Below are 25,209 nucleotides of genomic sequence, written 5' to 3'. Positions count from 1 at the left end.
AAAATACAATGTAACTTGCCTAACAGTTTTCTTAAGTATTTGAGGCTAAAGATCTACTCTTAAACAGGCACAAGAAGAAGCTTCAAGCATGTGTTACTGAATATGTTCAATTCAAAAACCAAAACATTGTGAACCACACAACAAACTTTCCTGCCACTGGCATAAGTAACAAGCTGGTCAGCTTCTTCCTATCAGACTCAAGTCCAAGCGTTCCGATGGACAATAAGTTACCACTCAAATGTATTTCTTCTCGCGTTCTGCCAACAAATTTACTGCTAACAATACAAGCAGCAATAAATACAGGAGTATTAAGGGAATTTTCAGTCAAAAAAAAAAAATCTTCTCTCAGATGCAAGAATAGGTTTTGATGTTCTTACTAACAACTACAAAACCTTGACTTTGCAAACAAGTCACTCCATAGCAATGCTCCCCGCTTTGCCTAAGAGTGGGAATTTTGTTTTAAATTCAACATGCAGTTGCATTATTTGTTAAACCTCGTGTATTTTAGTTATAAGAACAACTCATGTCAGGAACAGAGTTTGCCCTCACGTCCATGCAGACTGTTAGTGTCTCGGAGTATTAACATTGCACATTCCCAGCTTTTGGGGAAAGACGTGGAAGAGAAGACAGGGTTCAGATTTAGCAATTTTGCCTCCTTCCTTTCTTGGAAAGAAGCCGTGCACAATGACATTGCCTGCCTCTTGGCTCCTGCAAAACTATTTCACTGCTCAATTTAATAGCAGAGTCAGGACCTACTTTCTCCCTCCGAGAGAAAAGCCGAGACAAGAGCACATGGCAGGGGTTCCTCATACATCTCAGGAGCCACCTGAACCACAGCCTTCCCTTGGCAGGATTTTCCAGGTACCATTATCATGCTGTCAAACTTGTTTTACCAAAACATAGCTCCTAAGTTTGCTTTCTTCCTTTGGAAGCAAAGAAAATATTTGAGCATATGATCTTCATCATGTTTTTTTATGCCATAAATTCAGGAAGGATTTGAAGTGGCTTTTCAGCTCTGTGTTTACACTGGCGGCCTGACGGTGACATATCTGACTGCCATCCAATCCCCCTTTTGTTGAGACAGCAGCAGAGACCAGCTTGGGCACCATGGACCACCAACCACACAAACTCTCCAAGCTAGTCTTCTCCATGAGGAAGCTGCCATCGGTCAGGCTTGTAGTAACCGTAATGGGAAAAGGTCTGACACACAAAACACAGGAGGCTGTGTAGAAAAACCAGCAGCTTAGCAGGAGCAGGAGGCGACCCCAAGGCTGTCATTGAACAAGGTAAGCAGACCTTGAGCTCAGATTAACTCATAAGTGGCAAATTGCAGCCATCGCACCAAGCTAGAAACCACAACCACAAAACCTCTTCTCCAGACACAACACAAAACTGCATCTGACATTTCTGCACTTCATTTTCTTAAGTGTTTTACACCTTCTTCTGATATCCAAGGAGCAAAACACGATTTCCTCTCAGAAAAAATATCTAGGACATTAACTAGGACATATTCACCTTTTACATGAAATGACAATACTATTTTAGGGAAAAACTCCAAGACTCCATAAAGAATCTTTCCTCAGGGAAATGCAGAGACGGCGCCTCAACCGTCAGGCTCTGGCAAGACAGCTCACTAATCACCCCTGGCTCAAGACAAGCACGGCAATCCGCAGAATAAAGGGATGCTTCAAACCTGCTTATATGGGCCAAGCGGCCTGGAGAGTAACTGCTGGTGTTTAACCACACACAGAAGCTTCATCTGGGCTTTAACCAACCTTGCAATGGGGCGGTGCCATTCAGCTCGTCTACAACAGCTAGGAAAAAGCCTCACAATTGCTATTAGATCACCAAAAAAAAAAAATCATCTGATCAACCTGCAGAAGCACACCAGGTGTATTTTAAAGATCAACCACTGTGGGCAACCAGCACTCAGCCCTCCCTGTGAATGATTAAGTTACTTCAGTAAGAGGAAGCGCCAGCTAGACAAACCTGCTTTTTGCTCCAACAAGGCAAGTCGCATTGCCCAACAACTCACCTGCATTAAACCCATGTCAACCACCGTCTACAAAAAAAAAAGAAAGCTCTCGGGTCAGAAGTCTTCCTGAATGCCGCGTAGGACAAGATTTAAACAATCTCACTAGCTTGCATGTAAGCGCTACACCACATACAAACAATTGTCACCTATATTCAAGTTCAATGCCATCCCAGAGACAGGAGTTTTCTTCTGCTACTGAAGAGCAACAACTGTTTCTGCAGGAAAAGCACGCTGAGATGAGAAGCGCCTGCACTGCTTTATTTCAGACCGCAGCCTTTTCAAGTCCTGCCTTCGAAAGCTGCTCCCTCTCAAGCCGAGCTGAAGGTACTGAGGCTCTCAACTATCCATCAATCCCGAGCCACAGCGTGGAAATGCCTACTCAGGAACAGCTTCTTGCAGAAACAAGGGAGACATATTTTTTTCCTACCTCTCAGTAAATCTTAAGAAAAAACAGGTCTCAACATTTCTGCGAGTCCAATGGACTGTTGTTAGTCTGTTGGTGGAGGGAAAAGGGGAGGGGAAGAGGCTGGCAAGGACAAGAAGGCTCGCCCCGTGGCTCCATAGCAGCTTCCTCTGCAAACTTCTCATCTGTCAAAAAGCCGGACTGACAAGAAGGCTACTGCAACATCAAGTAAGGGAATTTTATCGTCGCCTCCCAGGGAACTGCAAGGGCAGCACCTACGATATTTATACGGCTGATCTATTAAGATTTCAGGGTGAGATAAACACCAGCTGAACTCCTGTTTATCTATGTGCCTTTCGCTCTAACAACTTCTTGAGAAGTGTAATGCTTTCTGTTAATGATTCCCCTGTCTCAAGTCATTAACTTCCTTGCATAGACATAACTGGCTGATTTGAGCACCATTACAGTTATTTCAGGAAAGGGAAGACTAAATAAGGTTTTGCGGCACTCCTCGCCAGCCACAGATACACAACCTGACACCACACAAGGCTAGTGACGTGAAAAGCTCACCTCAGGAGAAATCTAATGAGAGAGGAGGGTAAAAAGGAAACATCAAGAGACAAGTTTTCCGTTTTACTTCTCAGTTCCATATTCAGATGGAGGATTTGGAATATGTTGGCAGAAGGTATAAACAAACTGCTGAGCTACCTAAGCATGCTGCTGCTGTGCATCTGAAATAGAGGAAACCCCCGCAGGAAGCACTGCCCAACGTTCAGGGTCACAAAGAAAACTAGGGGGAGGCCTAAAAATTGAACGTAATTCTACTCCATTTTGGTTTATTTTCTTTTCTCCAGCAGGAGAAGTTCAAAACATTCTCATTTGTAGAAACACAAGCTAACGCCTGCTGGACTTTTCATGCTGCTGGCTCACCCTGCCAACCCTCAGTAGGGTGCAGGGTTAACAAACTCACGGCAGCACATTCATTTCTCTCAGAGGGAGTAGCACAGTCTAAACAATTCCTGCAGGAGAAATAAAGGGAATAAATGACACATTTACTCCATCATCAAAAGACATCTTCAAGGGAAAAGGCCAAAGCAATTGGATCCTATTACCTCAGGTAACACATAGGAAAAAGATTTCAAATAGGATATGTGCTTTAAAGAAGATGCAGATCTATGAGACTTGAATAGCTGTTCAAACCTATCAGCACTTCAAACAGAAAAAACTACCCGAAGACACAGATTTAGCAAGTCGTCTTCCCTACAAAAGCCTGGAACAATCTCAAGTCCAGCATCAATTATACCATTCCAGCATTAAAATGTATCCATAAATATCCTTTTAAGGGAAAGCTTCACATATTTGCGTTCTACTGCAAGAAACTATTATCCAAAAATCAGTTGTTCTCAGAATTTTACTAAATTTTACAAAAAGGCAATCTATTCTATGGTGTCATTTTGTAGTTGCCTCAGACAGGCAAAGCAGCAACACCAAAGTACTCTTACTACTAAGAGGTTAACGATTTCCCCTCTCATCTCCTAGTTGCTCCCCAAACAGCTTCTGATCCTGTGCTTTCAAATGTGGCTGTGTGAACCGTACTAAGCCACGCTGCAGACGCACACCTGAACTTAACCACCTCCACTGAAAGAGAACTTAGCTTACAAACTCCTTAAACAGCAAACAGGTCTGTTAAATGCCTCCAACAGTCAGGTTACAACCATATTCACGGCTTATGTTTAGCACATTAGAATTGTTAAAAGCATTTCAACACCCACTGAGAATCTTCCTCTAAGTTATTAATTTGGCAATTCCTGTACAAAGGATTTTCTCATCGTAAACCGAAAGTTTCTCACTCAGAAGCCTGCAAAATTACACAAAGCAAAAAAAAATTTTCTGTTCCAGAAAAATCATTATTATTTACTTTTCACTATCTCGAAGTTCATAATTTCTCTGAACTGAGGTCACAAAAGTATGAGACTCAAACCAGGCCTCCGTGATTATGAGAAGAGGAAGTGACACGAGGAGAGATGCAGCCTACAGAAGCTGCTTTAGGATAACAAACATGCTTCCTCGCTGACCTCTGGCGCTTACGGAAAAAAAAAAATAAAATCAAGTGCAGCCGGACCTACAGAAACCTACTTATTCAAATGATGGGTTAGCAGAGCTCTCCTGCTAATGCTCCCGGGATGCAAGTTTCACCTGGTGGCTTTTAAGAATGCAGCAACTTTGTCCGCCATGAGAGGAACAAGTTCAGTTTTCCTCTTTTAGGAAAGACTGTTTTTTAATAAGCATTCCCCTGCTGTCCACCTCCAATTTCTTCTGCGAAAGGGCAATCGAGCACGCAGGAGAACCGAAACATCACATAGTTTAGTTCTGTACCAAAAAGAATCACTTTGTTCATCTTCAGGAAGAAAAGAAAGAGTACGTGCGCCTCCCCTGCTGACATCGTCCAGCTCTTACCATGCAAGCCTCCATGAGAGCAGTGTGCATTTCATCGGTCTTGTGTTCCTGGTCTGCACCAGCTTCCAGCAGAAATCTCACCATTTCTAGATGGCCTGTATGGAGAAAATATTTAACAGATAAAACTACTTCGGAGAGCACATCTCACAAGTCACTGAAATAGTCTAATGTACATAATGAAGGTACATAACGTACATCATTAGCTGCCTAATACTCCAAGGGAGGCAAAAAAGGCCTGTTGCCTAAGCACTGACACCTAAAAGGCAAGACCCTAGTTTTTGCTTGTTTTCCAGTCCTCCAAAATTATATAATTTCTGATAATATATAATAATATAGCTACAACACAGAAAGTTTACCATACTTCCTCTATGACAAAGCAGATTAGTTCCTTGTCTCCTAATTCATTTAATAGAGAATTTTTTAAAGCATCGTAACGACTCAGACACAAGGTTTATATCTTGATACTTGCACTCTCCACACGGATCTTCATTTTATGTATGGCACATACATGCCACGTGCCAGGATAAAAGCATCAGAAAGCATCTACTCAGAGCCTTAACATTAATTTTTCCCTGGACAGCAAGGCAGAGTAAATACTTTCTGAGAAGACTTTTCACACCCAGCTCACTTGTCCACACCTTTGTATCAAGTATGGAATTTGGTTCTATACCTTTGTAGCAAGCCAGCGTAAGTGCGCTCTCCTTGAATTCATTGGAATGCGTATTTATGCCCGCTCCATTTTCTAACAGCACTCTGGCCACTTCCACGTGGCCGGCACTGCCCGCTTCCATCAGCGGAGTGTGACCGTTCTCGTTATGGTCCTCGATACTGGCGCCCGATTCCAGCAGTACTTTCACAACATCGACATAGCCTCCAGCACAGGCATACGTAAGGGCTGTATTGCCTAAAGCCAGAAGAGAAAAAGGTTTGATAACTCCATTTGATAGCATTCCTACACTGGGAACTTCAACTTATGCCCCAGTTCATCGCTTTTACCTGGCTACCTTACGAAACAGATTTTTTTCAGACTACAGACCAAGCACTACGGGGCGGGGAGGGGGGGGGCGGGGGGGAAGCAAGTAACTGCTCAAAGGAGCTCAGTGCTGACAGACTGAAGATCTCTATGTGCCTCGTGACTCTATTGATGTACTTCTCTTGCTGTTTCTATCCCAGTTTCCATCACAAAACCCCATCCTTTTTCCTGTAAATCAGCAGGGACACGTCAAGTCTTAAAACACCTCAAAAGGGCTAGCTCAAAAATGCCCACAGTCTTCACAAGGCGATGAAAACAACCTCCACAGAAAAACTACAAAAACATGTATCTGAACAGAACAGTCAAAGAATACGCTTTTATGAAAGATACCTTGAAAAGAAGTTGAAAGTCAAAGGAGCATTGCTGCTCAGAACTACTTCACTGAAGAAAATTAAATTTAAAAAACCAAGGTGGCTTTCTGGTATCCCAACTTTCTTCATCATTCACGGTCAGCACTCGCGTTGTCAATGACTGTTGACTACACAAAATCTCTCCACTTCAAGGCTGCACAAACTAAGACGACTGCCAATTTCATCACTTCAACACAAATGCCTACCACAATGCCACAGGAAAAGTGGGCAGGGGAGAGAGGGGAACAAAAAAAAAGGGGCCATCTTCTTATGTTTACTGTTTTCCCTTGATTTCCTAGACCTGACACCAAATAATTTTGTATGTACACACAAACTTCCCAAACTGTGCTTAAAATACTATGTGACAACAATCCTCGGTATACAACTACCTTTCACTTACTAATTGACCTTATCTACTTTTGTACACCTGCAACCAACTACTATTGTATAGCTTCATTTAAAAAAGAAGGCAGAAGCTAAACAGAAAAACCACAAGGAAGCTTTCTGCGTTGCCTGGCTGAGAGACGTTCCTACCAAATTTCCACACACAGTTTCCCACACACTGGAAATCTCAGCTTTTCAGTCGTTTTCAACAAGGTCGAACACGCTTACTTACCTGTTGATGACTGTGCATTCACATCAGCACCATGAGCTAGCAGCAACTTGACAATTTTGACATGTCCGCCATTAGCAGCGGCCATTAAAGGTGTTATGTCTCCTTTAATGCCACGGTCCTCTACATTAGCATGCATTGCCAGAAGAACCTGGGAACAGAAGGGTGATCAACAACACTGGGAAGTGACAAACCAGTGTGTCAAGATGGTTGAAAAGCCACACGAAGCCCCCACCTTCACCAACACACAGTTTTGTGTTAGAACCACTTAAAGAAGTAAGCACAAAGAATGCATTACCAATATTCAGTTTATATATAAGTCTTCATTGCCAGTTAACTGTGACTTTTTCTGCTACCTTAACACAACCTTCCAGGTGCGTAAGACCGGAATACAATCATTCAACTCTTAATTTTTATACAATACACATATACTAAAACCAACAAGGAAACCAACCTGCGCAAGCTCATAATATCCTGCTGAGCAGGCCAAACAAAGGAGGCTTTCCCCTTCTTCTGTGTGCTCGTTCACACTTCGTCCTTCAATTAGCAACTTCCGCACAGCATTTACATCTCCCTCTGAACAAGCCTCTGCCAAGCTGCGGCTAGTAAAACAGAAAGCATTTAAAAGTGAAAATGGACTACGCTCTACGTGCAGAGTAAAAATCCAGTACGCCACAAGGATGCAGCCAACAAAAAAGGAAAACCCCAATCTAAAAAAAGTGCCAACTGCTAGTTAAAGAGGTGTCACTTAAGGTTTTCCACATAAGTTCTCTGAAAATTGAGTAATGTGCATACTCAACCACTCCAGTTACTAAATTTTAACAGGAGTTTACATGAGAAACATCTGCAGGATGACTATTTAGGTTACCAGATTCTGCAATATGTACAACTGAAGCAGAAAACATGTTGAGAGAAGACACAATCGTGGACTTGATTTACTGTCTCAGCACTACACATGCAGCACAATATTATATCCTACAGAAGTACAAAACTTCTTTGGGTAATCACAGAAACGGCCTTTTCTTCTTAACAACACTTTAACTTTTGTTCAGCACCGTAACTGTTAATTAAACTAAACCAAACCTCCTGCATCGCTCTTCTATAACAAAATTAATCACTTCCCCTCTGTCCGTGATCTTGTAATGCAATCCAACGTTTCAATTGTGGCCCTAACTCAACCAAGCCGCGAAGAGTAAAATTCTCCTGACTTGGTAAGCTGTAAGTCAGAGTACTTGTGGTTCTCGTGTCACTCTATGAGTTACTGACTTGTATTATCTATCATTGGTTCAGTCAAAGAAGGGTATACTGGAAGCATATTTTCAATCCCTCCGATTCTGTCTACATTGCCTTCATTCCAAAACAGTGATTGTTTTGTAAGAATAATAAAGAAAAAAAAAAAATCAAGTCTGACATATTTCTCTCTTCTCCTCCAAATAATTGTATCAATAATAATAAATCCAAGACTACCGGCTTCATCCCACCCCCTGCCCCTTCCTCTCTTCTGCATTTAGGACGTCCCATCAACACAGAACTAACTCAAAAGTGAATGGAAAAATAAGGTAGTTGACAGAAAGCCATATAACCCAATGCAGATATGAGCAATTCTTAAAATACTCAAGATGCTAAAGCAGGTATTTGTGTAGCAAGGACTAACTTATACCTGTATATTGTACCCAGGACTCCTATTTAATCTGTGCCACCAGACACAATATTAATATATGGAGAATTATTTCTCAAATGTGTCTGTTCACTGCATTTCCCACTTTATTTTTATTTCCCATGTCCTCTGTCCTCAGGAGCAACTTTGGCCACAGCCACCGTTCACAAGAAAAGAGGTGTGCGGGGGCGGAGAGGGACACACATAGAATAGAAGCAGACATAACCCCGAACTATTCTGCTCTTTGTGTGCCCCGATCTACACAGGAGGAAAAGTCTCTCTGCAGTTACTCAGTATACAAGGAACAAATGGCCAACTAGCACAGCAGCACTCGGTTGTTCCTACTAACACTCTGTTACTCTTGTACTGAAGCTTAGGACAGCCTGGAAGGGAACCTTCTTTTCCTCTCCCTCATAAAACCCCCAGTAAAATGAAAACGCCCAAAGCCAGCAAGGCCAGTACAAAACAGCGACTCCCCCGCCGAGGCCCTGTCCAAGGTCCTACCCAGCGCCAGGGATCTGCTGGCCACCGCCAAGGCACCATGCCCTCAAGTTCTCCTTCCTCAATTAAAGAGGCACTCTGAAGTTCTCTAAAACTAACAGAGTCGGGTATTTTTTGGTCCAAAAGCTTGTTTCATGCTATCACAAAACGACCCGCTGGGACTTTGCCCATTCTAATGCCCATACTATTTAAGAGCAGAGCCATCTTGTTTCTACAGTGAAATTTCTCAGAGCGTCATTTCTGAATTCTAAGCAGTATTAATTGCTCCAACTCCCCATTGCAAGACCTGACAGTCCAGGAATATTTAACAGAATAATCACAGGTGATAACTTCGCACTAATTCCACTTGAGTAAGAGTTTCACCATCCTGTAATCAAAAGTGATACAGCAAGAAAAACTGCTTCTAAAAGTAACAAACTACTAAAAACATCCAGTAGAAAATTTGGCTTACTTGTCCGTCTGCCCTGCATTTGCTGTGCTTTCTGCTCTCATCCGGGTAAGTGCAGCGGCAGCTTCATCCAACGCGCAACTGACCGAGGAAGTCAGTCTGCGAAGCACCTCAGGATCTGCAAATGCTTTACCATCAGCTGTAGACAGTTTACCTATTCCTTTCATCCCAATTTACAACAAATTGGTACGCGTGCCAGAAAAGGAGAAAACAGAGAAGTTGAAATTGAGCCTATGAGATCTGTTGGCAGAAACACCCCAAGCATAATGAACTACAGCTTCCAAAAATGAAGGGATTAGCTGTTTACAAGACTAATTTAAAAGCTGCACTCAGATGTGATGTGCACAAATGAAACCCTCCAATCTGCAGAAGGCATTATTTTCAACTATTGCCAACTACTTAGTATAAGCAACTAGTAAAGCTTTTCATACAGCAATTGTTGCAAAACAGCGCCACATAAAGCAATTTAGTTTTTGATATAAAGCTGCAAGCCAAGGTCGGATGTCAATTTTTACTCAGGTTTTTAGAAATCTAATGTTGGAGGAATATGATTAGAAGCACAGCCTGCTCATGAAACTCATTTTCCAAAGCTTGAAATGCTTTCATAAACTCCTTTCTCTTCCATGACTTGCACAACCTTGCCAAGTACACACCGCCTTACATTCTACATTCGTATCATGCTCATATGGATTAGAGTTATGCAAGCAGTTCCAGCAGGGTCTCATGTAAGGCGTCGGGGTTAAACCTGCATGGGACACGACTACTTACCTGCAGCTTCAAGTAAAGCTTCTAATCTTGCCTGGGTTTCTGGATCTACTGTTCTCAGGTCAGCACCATCGGCAGTACTTGACAAAAGCAATTTAGAAGCTGTTTCCAACATCGGGTTTTCAAGATCATCCTGATCCAAGATAAACGATTCCACCTGAAAAATAACAAAACTGGTTTAAGAATGATACTTAAAATACAAAAGAAAAACAACCCACAGTTGCACTTATCACTTAAGCATTTGCTTTTTAAGTACTTTGTTAGCCAAACTATCCTCAGTTGACTCAAAAGGGCACTATTTCATCAAGGGAAGCAATGAGATTCTCCAAGATCACATACAAAGAATGTACTTTTTATCATCTTATCCATTTGCCCTGTAACTACACAATATACTAGGAAAGTTTCTGACTGACTTCACATCTCCACACTGCACTCTAGAGTTTTCAAGTCCAACGTAACACAGAGAGGGAACACTGAAAGAATACATAATGCTCCAAAAGGCCTGAAGGCAGTGGCTGCCATGAGTTTCTATGCAAGCTGTTGGTCTGCTGTGTTTTCTTCCACCTCAAAGCATAAAAGATACATATAACAAAGACAGAATTATTCCGTTTCACACAACCCAGTCATCTTTCTAAGAAAGCCTCAAATGGCATTAAACACTACTAGCTCACAAAACCAGAAAAACTACTTCATCACTATTTTAGCGGTTACTGTCGTTTTCTGACTTGCAGAAAAATTCTCTCAGCTATCTCACTTCTTTCAAGTCTGCCATCTCCTAATCCAACATTCTGAAAAAATAAAAGGACCAGCAAAATGTTCCAGATATAATCAACTCAAATGCAACATACAGGAGTTTCACAGAATCTCTCTCAAGAACACATTTATTTAAAACTTTACCTACAGAATATGTAACCCATTGTATCTGCCTTTTTCAGAAAACAGATGCCGAGTGGTCTAAGTTCTTCTAAAGATCCTTCTTTCCTGTACTCTCCATTGGTTTTGGTTGTGAAACACATAGAAGGTAAGGAAGAGATCAGCACATAAGACAGAAAAGCCCCTAGTATCCGTTTGTGCTTTACAGCCTGTTAAAGGAAAACTGGCACAAGCAGTTTAGAAAAGACAGTCCTCCAAGGGTTCCACAAACACACCCCTCAGCCCATAAACTAGCCATAGAATCATTTATGGGGTTAGAAAGACCAAGTCTAAACAACCCCCTACAAAGCTCACCAGCCTCAAAAATTTACACCTTCAAAAAATCAAAGAAATAAAAAAATAAAAACCAATGCCAAACCAAAACCAAAATCAGTCCAAATGCAAGTCTGCCAGACAAACGAACCGCATGTGTCAGCCACCCCTAAATCGTGTTACCCACACAATTAAAAACCTTCAGTGATCTTTGGATAAAAGCAGCTACTGTCTGTAGTCTACTACAGTCGGTCTACTTCCACGCGGAACAGAGTTCATCAAGATAGAAATACAATTCATTTTATTCTTAACATTCATGTGTGTCTCCAAAGTTTAAAAGCAGTCACAAGTTCACATTCCTGCAGATACATACCCTAAGAACCTAAATGGACAGATAAACTAGATAACGACTCCTGGAAGGGCTCCCTCCATCCTCCCACCTATTCCCTTGTCACAAGTCAAGAGCTCACACAACACCTTTTCCTTCTGCAGTGTGCCTCCAGCTCCAAGCTTACTGGGATACAGTGCTAGCAGACAGCTTGAACCTCAACACCTGGTTGTGCAGGAAGGTGGGCTGAGAAGTACTTTCAAAAATACTTCAATTTATCACTTCAACAATACCATTGAGAAACAGTATCTCCTCTCAGGTAGCTTTTGGCAATACACAAGTATACACCTCAGGGGCATCTCTGATGCCTCCTTCCAGTCCTTTGAAGCCTCTTTGCCCTCCTTCTTCAAACCTGGGGACGCAGCAAGCTGAAGGGGATGACTTCCACCTTCTGGTCAAAGTGGCTCCAATCACAGTATCTGCAGCTTTCCAGCTTGGCAAACCGGCGAAGGCAACTCCTAGTTTCCTCCCCAGTCCTGAGGAACAATTCACTCCTGCCTCGCCAGCATCCAGTGCTGCTCCGTGCATCTGTGAGGCCATTTTTAGGCCGGTTTTGGTTCATCTGAGGACTTGCCATTTGTCTTCTTCCAGAGGACTGCGCCTGGTGTAGCATACAGCAAGAGAGAGGAACTACAACGCTGTTCCGCAGCCAAGTGACAGATTTCCCCACTGGAAAGGCAAACTACTGAGCAGTCGGAAGGATTCTTGGCTCACCCAACTCATGCAGAATCCCTACTACTTAGACTCACTGAAAAAAATCTCATCTGAGTGAGATATTTAACAGCTGGTCACGGTTCTTCTTAACACTATGAAATATTTGCTAAGAAAAAAGTCAAAATAGGAAAACGTCTCTCCCACACTCACATCCTCTCCCCTCAAATTAGGTCTTGTATGCAGTTTAAGTTTCAAATGGAAAAATCTTCCCATTTTCCTTCCAGCTAAGAATATCAGCGTGGTATGATTAAAAAAACAAATATAACTCAATGTGAACAAGGAGAAAAAGCAATTCACCAACAAACAATACAGCACCAAGACAACCACAAGTTCTCAGGACAAAACTTCTCTTGCAATTGAATTTTGCAAATGCTTATATTATGTGCTGTCACTTAAACCATTTCAGAGAAACATCTCAAGAAATGAACTTATTAAGTAACAAATTTAGGCTATTTTATGACATTCAATATCGCCAGTTTTCTTTTTCCAAGGTAGAAGAGATACATCTTCAACCCGCAGCTTGCAGAACTTTCCATCGAGCCTCCACTTCCACTCTTCCCTATTCTCACAATTGCCTTTTAGCTTAAGAGTTTCATCAGTCTTGTCTTTTCGTCTGGTTTGACGTGACATGGAACACCACGCAGCGTGACAGTGTTAAAAGACACAGTGTCTAATAGCAGCGAATAAAACTGCATTTTGGTAGAAGTCAAAATTCCATTTTCATTTCTCAGAAAACACTGCCTTCTCCACAGAAGCTACAAACTAAAGACAAAGCTTTTCCATTTACTAGGCCAAGTAAACAGACATTTCCTTTAATGGTCTTCAGATGTATTTTATTTCCCTTAACTAAAAAAATGTGTAGAATAGTACACTAATGCTCCACCTTACATATCAGAATATTTCATCTGGGTTCTCAGTCAGCATTTCTGCGATCAAACAATGCTCTGACATAATCCAATTGTTCAGACAGTCCCCAACAGAAGGCCTTTTACAAGATTTCTCCTCCTCTCTCATTCTGCAATAAAACCCTCATGTTCTGTACTTGCTCGACTTTCCTTTGCCCGTAATCACTTCTAGCGTATCTGATGTTTCTACAATTAAGGAAGATGCTAGGAGAACAAAATTACCAAGTTCTGACTACTCTCAAACAGAACAGCACACAGTTTTGACACGTTGAATGCAACTGTAGAGAAAAATTTAAAAAGGGTCTTGAAAAGCGCGGCGTTAACATGTATATAAATCCAAACCTCAAGGAAATTTCACGCTACGAGTACCCTAGCATATGTACATTCTGAATAGTATTTTTCTAGGCAAAAGAGTCATTCTAAGTTTTCCAAGTATCGGAATACTAGACTAAACTTAAATTTTCAACATTACGTGCTTTTATCACCTCTCATTAGAAAAACAAGTTCTATCCCTCCTTAAAGCTTTGCAACAACATCAAATTGGGTTCTGCATGCTCGCCCTCTCCCTCAGGGACCCCTTTCAGCAAAAAAACCCCCATGAATTGGATTTGAAGAGGAGTGAGTCACCTATCAATTTCAATTTTAGTACTAATTAGCCTCTTCCTAATTTTATGTCAAGCCAGGCAGGAAGGGAGGAAGATACATTCCACCCACAAACAACTGTCTCTTCACATCTTCTCCACTTAGGAGAGAGAAATCCAGTACTCAACACCACACAACTCCAGAACCACACCATCAACTACGGTATCAAGCTAGTCAAGCCTCTTAACCACCAGAACTGGTACACAACACCTAAAGTTAACATTACAAGCCTGAAGTGACAGCAATTCTAACCTTACCCTCAGCACAAGCACCTGCCACACACTGGCCATTTGGCATGAAAACTTTTCATATGCATCAAAACACAACAAACTCACCTGACCACAACACGATTCACCTCCGATGATGCTGCACAACTTCACTGACATGAAGCTCTCATCTCATCTGATGCCATGCAATCAAAGAACCCAAGAGCAAAGCTAAGCTTTTTTGTTACACCAGTGACTTTGGCACCTTTAAAGTGTCACTTGATTTAGTGCCTGAACTCCCTCTTTTCATGCATATCTAACGCTTTGTAATATTTACACTTTACATCAATATAGTCGCCCACAAAGCATTACCGGAGAGCTTTATGATTAGCTAAACTTTACCAATAGTCAAGAACAACAAAAGCAACTACTTAAAATTTCATTTCTGAACAATGGCAGAAAACAATTAGTTTCCAGCATCCACCACCTACTACAGCCCTTAATGCAGAATGACAAAAGCCCATTATTTATCCATCTAATCAGGACAGAGCTGCCATGAATAGCGCTGGTCATTAATCTACAGAGCATCTCTAGCATTTGTTTATCACTTTTACAGTTTTTCCTCAATCACAGCTGTGCTGTAAGGACAACCCAGAGGCATTACGAAAAGACCATAAAAAGTCATTTTCTCCTCCTTATCTCAGGTTCCCCACCTGCTTTCAAGAGCTCAAGAGCCCATTTTGCCCGTTGCATTCCCTAGTCCTTCTCTTGAAGGCCATCCTGCACACACACATTATTTATGTGCAGCTGCTTTCTAGCGTTTAGTCACAAATTAACACAGAGTAAATATTCAAGACCTTACAGTCCATATAAAATACAGAAATTAACAGGATATTGCCGTACCATGTGGCATCTGAGCGCGGATGGACAGAAAGGGTGGGCAGTAAACAGCTGCTTAATTGTCTGGTACATTTAGGCACAGACTGGCATTAACGCAGCCCCAAGACTTGTTCCTAAGAACCTGAAGAGCATCCAAGGCCAAACATCCAGCAACACCTTCCCGGTACCAATGCAAGCTCCTGGCTGCGTTGCAGCCATTGCTTATAGTAAGAGCACAGACAATATAACATTTCTCTATCTTACATGAGGACACGCTCAGAAAAAGTAGCAAACAATTCTTAAAGTATCAAGTAAACAGTGAAACACAGTTTAAGTGCCTGCAAACAACAGATCTCCATGGCTGTGAAACAGCAAGTTGTGCTCCCTAACATAACAGTATGAACCTTTTTTATGCTTCAGTGTTTTTAAGCTCCATAAACAACGGCATCTGAAACCTGATTTGGATGAACCACACTAGCTCAGACAAATATTTTAAAAGGCCCAAAAAACACCTTTCATGAAAAATTATTTTTTTCTACAGGTTTTTCTTTCTTCTTCTCAGGGCTGGCCCCTGCTTTCTCGGTTTATAATCCAACAGCAGATTCGGTTCCCAACTTTTGTCAGATGACTCCCATGACTTTCGCCTCATATCACATTTGTACAACTTGCTAAATTTTTACCTCGGCACTTGGGCCTTTGGTGTTCGATACCCAGAGGGAGCCCAGTGGAGCCGATGACAATGAAGACTTTCCGAAAAACCCAGCGTACGAGGAAGGGCTAGTGGCTATTGCCATGTAGCGAACTTCACCCCCTCAAACAGGCCTTAACCAACAGTCCTTTTCTCTTATTTCTTACTGAGGTATTTCTTACTTATGGAAGGACCTACTGCCAACTTTCAACCACTCTAACAGTTGATTTTTCCCAGCTCCAAAATTTTTGAAGAGCAGCAAAAAGTTTATAAAGACACTATGAAATTTATCAAGGATTTTCAAGTCCATCGGGTATTGCAAAGCCAGCTTCAGACCAAAATGACACCATTACCAGGTCAGTAATAAACTTTGGTCCCACTACCTTGACAAGTTCTGATTCGAAGAGTAAGGAAGCCTCAGATCCTTCACTTTCTCAGCTAAAATGACTCTCGTACAGTGAGCAGTTTTGATCCCAATTTACACGAGGAACTCCTCATGTAAACAGCAGAGCCCGATGTTCCTCTTGTGCTCTAGCAACTCGTATCCAAGATAATCTCAGCTTTCGCTCCAGAACGCTTTTAGCTGTCACACCTCCAATGGCAGAGAGCTAATTATTTCTGTCCCTGTCCTTCACCTCACTGAGACAACAGACTGTGTGTACCGCCAGTGTCACTCACAGGTTTAGAGCTGGACCTCCAGCACAGAAGGTGCAGGACTGGCCAGGCAGGCAGGGGACACCAGGCCAGGGCACAGACACACCTTTTCTCCACCATCACAGACTCCCCCGGCAACCCATCAGGAATTTCTTCTGCCCGTTCTTGTATGAAAAATGGCCCCCAAGTATTTTTAGCTGCTGATCAGTTCCACCGAGCATCTGCCGATCGCCAGCCGTGGGGACTACTGTGAAATTGTTCCAAGACACTGCACCAAAGAAAAGAAAATACTTATATCTCTGTCTTTCATACAACATTTATGAGCATGTCTTTAAAAATAAAGTATTGTTCCACTGTTCCCTTCACGAATATACCCCATCAGTCTGTTTGACACAGAAATAGCAGCTTTTATACTATTACCTTGCACATGGAACACACAAGAGGAAATAAAACAACATTTCCAGTGCAAGAGCAAAGTCCAATTCTGACTAAGAACTAGTCAAGTTTTCTTTGCACGACACCACTAGGTATTTTTAACGTCTTTACATCTAAACATTCAACACGCTTCAAGGGCTTCATGAGGTAAGAGTGACTCAAAACAAAGCAATGATATATTTGGAACGTGGCAAACCGGAGCAAGTATTTCAAGCACCGTTTTTTCACTTCAGCATCCACAATGTAACATACAAATAGGCAACCCCAAAACTCTGCAAATTACCATGTGTAATTCCACGGTAGTTTTATCCTTAAGGGACTATCAAAGTGTTTACATGCAGCTTTCAGTTCTAAGTGACAAGAAATCATCTGGAGTCTTAGAAAGACATAACACTCATTGTTCCAAAGGTACTTCTTAACGCCCACACTACGCACACGCACAGCGTTTTTTGTTCGTCTTAGTCATAGGTCAGCTCAGTTTAAGAAAAGGTAGGAATATTTTTCAGCCCCTCGTATGTCCCAATACTAAAGCAAGAACTTCACACCTGCCCTCCCATACCCTCCCACCTTTTAGCCCTCGGGATATCACCTCTTACTCTTTCAAAATACATTAAGCTATCTCAGTTGAGAGTGACCTTACTGGAAAAAATACTCTGATCTGAAACATCAAGACAAAGCAATCAACTTTCGTCTTGAAATAAAACAGTGGGAATGGATTTTGACTTTATCAAACTAAGTATTAAGGCAAAGGGTAGGGTTCTGCCTTTCCACCTAAGGCTACATGTGTTCAGGTGAAATTACAACTTAGTTAACACAGGTTTCAAGCCGTTTTAAGATGTAGATCTTCACAGCATTAATAATATATTATATTAAAAATTCCATTCAAAACTTCAGTGAACACAAGCCCCTGGCGTTGCTTGATGGTTTTGTGGGGACTAACCAGAACATGACAACCACCTCATATGACAGCTCTGAAGTGAAAGAGATGGTTTACTGGATATTTACACAAGACACCATTTTTTTAATCTAAAGATCAGCTTCCTGGTTCCTGAAGAAGGCACAGACTGATGCCAAGTCAAGCAGACTATTTTGCCTACTCAATTTCAGCCTTGCAGTTTTTAATGTTTTCTCTTCAAATCTATTTTGAAACAGGAACAAGCCGTGTGATTCTCCCTTGCCCTGCCCAGCTACTACAGCAGCACTGTCAGCGCAGACACAAAGTCTTACAGCAGCATTTCTTCCCCGTACAGCGAGGATTGCTTCCAATTATCTGGGATACATAATCAGATCTGTTGTCTTTTGCACATGCAATGACCCTCCCCTAACCTAAATGCCTTGGCTCAGCAGAAATTTGAAGTCCGGCAGCTGGAACATCTCAACAGTATCTTCTTTCGTTTTATTCCATCAACTACACACACCATTTCTCTTGCTGCTGCTAAAAAAAAAAAAAAAAATAAGAAGGGGGAGGGAGGGAGAACGGTGAGAAGAGTAACAGCCCATGCTGCTGAAACAGCCTAAGACCGTCCTGATGACTGGCACCAACTGGGTTTCTGCTGCAGGGACACCTGCATTATTACTGCAGTGTGTTTCTGATGACGAGACAGGTGCTGATGTATTCACACGAAAATTCCCTCCTCTCCTCTGGAGTCCGTATCCCCAGCATTACAAACAACAATAGAGACACAGGTAGAATGACACCTATATAGCTACAAGAAGGTTGTGAAACAACAAGGGAAAACACCTTTGGTTTAATATTTTCCTCTCCATTTCAAATCCTCATTCCAAACACCTGGCTTACTTCCACATTAAGCAAATTTATGCATTAACTGGTGTTCAGCTGCAATTGTTCATGTGAGAAAAATTTCATGCCAACATAAAAACACCTCAACTCATTATCTTATTAAGTTCCCTGCCCCAGTTTCACGTTTATGTGGGGGGAAAAAAATACAAGCTTTAGTCTCCAACATGAATAACAGGATGTAAAAATAAACCCCCCCAAAAAATCAGCAAAACACTTATCCTAAAACTGCCTGCAACCGTGCTTCTGAAAGCTCAGCTTCATACAACGCCTTTTTATTAAAAATTAAAAAGCTGACATGTTTCCAAACCAACCGTTTGAACAAGGTATGCACCTTCACTCTCCCCACAAGCCCCACAAAAAAAGCTGAACATGGGCACTTCCAAGCCCGTTCTGGAGTGGGCTTGAAAGAACTGCCTAAAGAAGCAAAACTTTCTTGCCAGTGCATGAATAACTCAGACCGTTGCTGTCTCCAGACCAGCCCAGAGATGTGCTGCACCACATCTGAGCCACTGACTAACAGCTCAGCCCTGTAACAAAGGTTGTTCCCATACTGTCGCAAAAGCAAAACGGAAATGGTTTTCTGCAAAATATGCCTGACAACTGCAGCGTACGAACAGCCAGCCTGACCCTATGCAGGCAGTTTTTGCTGCCCTTAGCAAGTGACCTGTCACATCTTCCCAAGCAATACCAGTCTGAAAGACAGAATAAAGAGGACACATAACAACTATGAAGAGAAGAGACCGAGCTTCCCAGAACCACCCTCTCCCCGTATCACCAAAATTCCCCAATGTCACACCTGAAAAATGACTGCAGCCCCTAAGACTCTCTCACATACCTGAGATAAGCATCACTTAAGCTACTTAACAAGTTACTTATAGGGCCACACAAACCAGAGCCTGCTCCTTACAGCTGGAAAAAGCTTAGAGGGGTTATGCTGCCTCTGACCACCCAGCCAATTCTCCATCCAAACTCTATCGCAGGCTCTCTAAGACAAGCCTTCTCAGCTATCTAAGTGGCATTTTAGAGTTTTCCCGCGTCTCCTCCTGCTGAAGGGTGGCTCAAGGACTCTAAATGTCTCTGGATAAACTTGCACTTAAAGCGTATCCTGAGGACCTCATCCTGAGGTGGGAGTGTTGATCTGCTTGAGAGTAGAAAGGCTCAACAGAGGGACCGGGACAGGCTGGATCAATGGGCCAAGGCCAACTGTATGAGGTTTAATAAGGCCAAGTGCCGGGTCCTGCATTTTGGTCACAACAACCCCAAGCGACGCTTCAGGCTTGGGGAAGAGTGGCTGGAAAGCTGCCCGGCAGAAAAGGACCTGTGGGTGCTGGTGGAGCCAGCTTAATGTAAGCCAGCAGTGTGCCCAGGTGGCCAAGAAGGCCAACAGCATTCCGTCTTGTATCAGGAATAGCGTGGCCAGCAGGAGTAGGAAAGTGATGGTGCCTCTCTACTGGGCACTGGTGAGGCCTCACCTCGAGTGCTGTGTTCAGTTCTGGGCCCCTCTGTACAAGAGGGACATTGAGGTGCTGGAGCGTGTCCAGAGGAGAGCGACCTGGCTGGTGAGGGGTCTGGAGACCAGGGCATATGAGGAGAGGCTGAGGGAGCTGGGCATGTTTAGGTTGGAGAAGAGGAGGCTGAGGGGAGACCTCATTGCCCTCTACAACCACCTGAAAGGAGGCTGGAGAGAAGTGGGTGTTGGCCTCTTCTCCCAGGTGAATAATGACAGGACCAGAGGAAATGGTGTGAAGTTGTGGCAGGGGAGATTTAGATTAGATGTTAGGAAGAATTACTTTACTGAAAGAGTGGTCAGGCACTGCGACAGCCTGCCCAGGGAGGGGGTTGAGTCACCATCCCTAGAGGTGTTCAAGAAACGTCTAGATGTGGCATTTCAGGGCATGCTCTAGTGGCAGAGATTGTATGTTGTTTGGTTGGACTCAATGATCTCAAAGGTCCTTTCCAACCATAAAGATTCTATGATTTTATGACCATGACCACAGACTGGGACTGACCCCTCATCATGACACAGCCAGCTTTGACAGATCTAGTAGTAAAAACTAAGGAATAGAGAGAATACAAGGAGCACAGAACAACATAGCTGTAAGAAAGTCTTCTCAGTTTTGTCATTCAATATGTAAAAACTGGGCAGTACACTAAGCATAACTCCGCTCTTACCAGAAGGTTTTGACCGTCTACCTGAAGAGCACCTCCATTCACAGCAAGGCGAGCATCTCTGAACAATGCATGTGCTACCGAAAAAAAGACTAAGCAGTCCCGCTGGGCACTGCTACATCCTATTCCTCACTGCCCTACTTTCAAGGGACTAATTATTGTCCTAAGCCTTGTTTAAGGAAGGTGAGCTCACAAGAAAGAGAAAATCCTTCTCTAACAGTCACGTTCCTTTTCCACTGGACTCACCTTTTGCCTCGACTACACACTCCAAGGATGGATTTAATGGATGTGTTCTCAATACAAGCATTTCCAAGCCCGCAATGAAGCGCCTTGCTACACTGACAGACCCATGTCAACTCATTTAAAACCTTGAGGCATCCTCCCTTTAAAAGACACCTGAGGAATAAGTGAAAACTTAAAAAATAATCCTGAGCTGTTAAAAGCACAAATGCATTGTTCCAACTCTGGTATCTCTAGAAGAGCCAAGCTTGAAATCCCAATGATAATTTCTTATCTTTATCACTCGTTATTTTCCAGGGCTTGTCCACATGCTTGTTGCCTGCAGAGTCCGCAAGGAGAATTATCTTGAGCTTTCTTTTCACAGCTCAATAAGCAGCTGTTTCTCTGTCACTCTTGGGCTTTGTTGTAACAGATCAAGACCCTTAACTAATACTTTGAGAAGGGAGTTTAGAGCAGCTTTAGTCACAACTAAAGGTGGCCCAACTTCTCGCAAGCGCTTTTTCTGGAATTTCACCTCTTCCATCACTCTGGCTCGACTCACTTTGTTGAAGTTTCAGATCAGAACTGTGCACGCCCATCCATTTCCAGCTGAAGCAAGTTGTTATTCTAAGGATCGTAGATCAGCAGAGCTGAACAATGGAAATACCACATCATAACTTCTACATAGACAAAGCTAGCAGCAGTAAAGCTCCATGCACAAACAGTGCTGGGGGCCTTGCCTTCACCCAGATATTCTAACAGCGCAGTTTAAGTCTGTTAATGCAAGAGCACTTCTCTCAGAGTTGAACACACGCTTATTTTGTGCAATGAGGCCAGGCCTCAGATGACCCAAAGCAGCTTCTCTGTAGTCCATGCCAAGGAAGCTGCCCAGCTTAGCAAATTATGCAGATTCAGAGGAAAAAGAGGACAGTCAATTACAGCTATTCATGTCAATCACAGGCAAGACCACCCTCCTATCTCTCAACACCTGTGATATAAACCACCAGAATCCTATGCCCCTTCAAAACACATTTCCAAAAAGAAAGCCTCCACAAACACTGCTATGTGGGAGTTTCCACTAAGAGAGCGTGCTCCATTTGTAAGGCTAAGAAGAGGGAAACCACCGACTTTCCCAGTCTTCACGAAGAGACGCTTCAGATTTGCTACGCTGAATCTGCCAGAAAGCATTTCTCAGTCAGCACGACTTGCAGCAATTAGCCTAGTCAGCTTGGCTTCCTTCCTCCCTGCATCTGCAAGCCACTACAGTGGTGGTAAATCAGCTGCCATTCCCACTGGGAGTTTGCTCCTCTTCCCTAACTCTTGTCAATTGACTTATTTCTGCATGTTTCCCAACTCTGATCTCAAAGCCACACTTATCCCCCAAACAGAGGGCAGCTCATATGCTCATCTATACCACAACACCTCCAAACAGCAGACTGACTACTCCACACGCACAGGAAGACCTCCATGCCCTGAAGCTTTTAACGTGCAGTCAAGCTATAAAGTCAACAGCATTTCACTTCCAACACTATCGGAAAGCAAGAGACCCGTGTTTGTCCAGATTTTTTCCATCCCCAAACACAGAGAAATATAGACTGATCAGCCCATGGGACGACAAAATAATGTGAAGGGAAATAAAGGATTAAATAGTTTGTTTTGTGTCACAACAAGTTACTGTTACCCTCGGATCTCCTAATGCACTGCTTCATTAACTCAAACACCATGTCTCCCATCTCTATGAAACCTCTCCCCGTCCCCAAAACGTCACTGTCAACTGCTATGGCTTAAAGCTTTTAAAACCCCTGTACAACGTCAGGCTACCATCAAGGAAAAAGCCAAGACACTCACAGCTTTTTCTTTCTTTTTTTTCCCCCTCCTTTTCTTCTAGTCAGGATCAAGAATATATAGCAGGCATCTACATGAACTGCTTCCTGGAGAAATCATGGCAAAAGCGCAGTTTTTTCAGAGTGTCTTGCCTGAAACCAACTTCCCTTCAAGAAGAACCAGGAGCACTACAGCCATGCTACCTGTGCGGAGGAGGCACAACGCATCTCTACGCACTGGGGGTTTCCAGGAGCAATCGGCTTCTTCAGATATGCTTTTCACAAGCCTGCACTAGTGGTACTGTGCTGCAAGAACTCCAATTATTTACACTTTAAAACGTTGGTTAAAGTGCTTAGGGCTTATCTGAACACCAATCACAAAGCACATGCTTCTATTACATCAGCTGTTAAAAGGCATAAAGAGAAGCTTGTGGCAGTTATGCCAATATCACAGTACATAACCATCACAGACTTTTTACCCAATCACTCGCACAGAAGTGAATGTGCCTAAGAAAAACTGCATTTCTGAGTGGAACATACCGAGCAATAAAAAACTTAAGTTTCCTCCCTCAAAGCATCTCATTTTCTGTTTTTAAGAGAAGCCGACGTGGAAGTTTGCATAATGCTTCAGTAACAACAGCCAACTTGAAATTTGCCAAATAAAGGATGATACACCAACCTCGGGGCAGCAGAACTGTGGCAGCAGCACAGCCAGTTAATGAAGCAAAGGGAACAAGGGATGGCAGAGGCCTTCTCAGCCCCAGGTGAGGCACGCAGCCACAGGGCCCACCAGCTCCCTCCCTGCCTTCTCTGCCACAACATCAGAGAGGGTACAGTTCCAAACGAGGAGTCCAAAACACCATCAGGGATCAAAGAAACGCTGTCATGCACTACAAAAAACACTGTCACACATCACACTCCCAACCCCCCCCCAGTCTGTCCCCTCCATGGCGGCAGACTGTCTCTTTGCCTGCGCTCGGAAAAACGAAGATCTACTTTAGAGGAAAAGGCATGTCAATGGCAGACATCCATCTCTCCCAGCACAGCAAGAAATAAAAGCTGTCTGCCTCCCACTCCAGTCTGCCTGTTTTGCCCACTATGTATAACCTATACTCCTCCCAGAACCATTTTTCTCCTGTAAGACAACACCAGGGAATAAAAGCCTTGGGAAAAAAAATATATTTGAAAAATTAAAGATAACAATTTTAGATAGACAGTATTTTTACTACCCTCAATCGATGAGTGATGCTCAGCAGCATTACCACTCCTGTTCCCCTTAAGCTGCACACTTCTTCCTCATTGTTGCTGTTAAAAAACAAATTATTCTCAGATTCCCAATTCTGATCACTCTTGCTCATACCCCAAAACGTGTATTTCAGGCATCAGGTCCACAGTCACCCAAAGGACACACAAATTTATTCTATCATTCACTGTGGCTACTGAGCATAAAACGCAGTGAGCAAGTGGCCTGAACTGCATACCACCAATTGCTTTTGAAACAGAAATAGTTTTAAGCTGCCCACATGTTTTCTAACACAAATTTGGCAGGAAATCATTCTTTTCTGTAAGTAGTTTTGGGCAGGCGTTCTTCACAATAGCAAGCAAGTGCTCTGCAAGGAAGGACGAAGCAGCAGAAGGGACCGAGGATGTGTGGAGGAGGGACAGGATGAAGGCACAAACAGCTATTCTGCTGGAGACCAACTCAGAATTCCCTTCGGCATGAATGAAACACTGATGTGCGCAGGGGCTTGTTCATGGCAATACAGTATCAACTTGTGTGCAGAGATGTAGAAATGCAGGAATGCTAGAACAATTTTTTCTCTTCAAGCAACATAACATGTAGCTTAGCTTAGTCACAGCTTTCCCTTGCCATCATCAAAGCGATTAGAGCATCAGTCCACTGCACAGGACACTCTACGAGTACAAGATGATAACAAACCTCTCTTCAGAGTTTAATGCTATTCCAGGGACTAAAAAAGCCAAAGAAACATCATGCACATCCCACAAGTCATCTTTCTTGACGCTAGGTGGTAGCTCCTTTAGTCAAGCCACACTACACTAAGTGCCCAACAGACAAAAGATGTGGACACTAATGCACATTAGGAACAAAAAGAATTATACAATACATGGAAAATTACGTTACTAGGAGGACAGAGTTTTCAAACATTTCTCTACTAATAAAAACAAAAAGACTGAGACACAGCAGACATTTGCATTTTGTTTCTCTCATCACATGGCA

General features: G+C 42.8%; 1 protein-coding gene across 7 annotated transcripts in view; it reads right to left on the bottom strand.

Annotated features, from left to right (window-relative positions):
- The window catches only part of ANKRD17 (ankyrin repeat domain 17), an 88,282-nt gene that overhangs the window by 35,399 nt on the left and 27,674 nt on the right, over positions 1 to 25,209 (bottom strand). For 5 of the 7 annotated variants that reach the window (XM_054202930.1, XM_054202929.1, XM_054202934.1 and 2 more), the window contains exons 2-7: positions 10,266 to 10,419; positions 9,501 to 9,657; positions 7,346 to 7,493; positions 6,895 to 7,042; positions 5,566 to 5,799; positions 4,896 to 4,990 (exon numbers count right to left, since the gene is read on the bottom strand). In XM_054202930.1, the coding sequence (XP_054058905.1) occupies positions 4,896 to 4,990; positions 5,566 to 5,799; positions 6,895 to 7,042; positions 7,346 to 7,493; positions 9,501 to 9,657; positions 10,266 to 10,419 (936 nt within the window). Of the gene's footprint in view, positions 1 to 4,895; positions 4,991 to 5,565; positions 5,800 to 6,894; positions 7,043 to 7,345; positions 7,494 to 9,500; positions 9,658 to 10,265; positions 10,420 to 16,547; positions 16,674 to 25,209 lie in introns of those variants that run through there. The other 2 variants (XM_054202932.1, XM_054202931.1) reach the window with 2 other exon arrangements.

This window comes from Rissa tridactyla, chromosome 5, assembly GCF_028500815.1.
Source record: "Rissa tridactyla isolate bRisTri1 chromosome 5, bRisTri1.patW.cur.20221130, whole genome shotgun sequence".
In the NCBI taxonomy this organism is placed as follows: Eukaryota; Metazoa; Chordata; class Aves; order Charadriiformes; family Laridae; genus Rissa; species Rissa tridactyla.
Note: the sequence above shows the minus strand (reverse complement) of the source record. Positions and strands in the feature narration are given on the sequence as shown.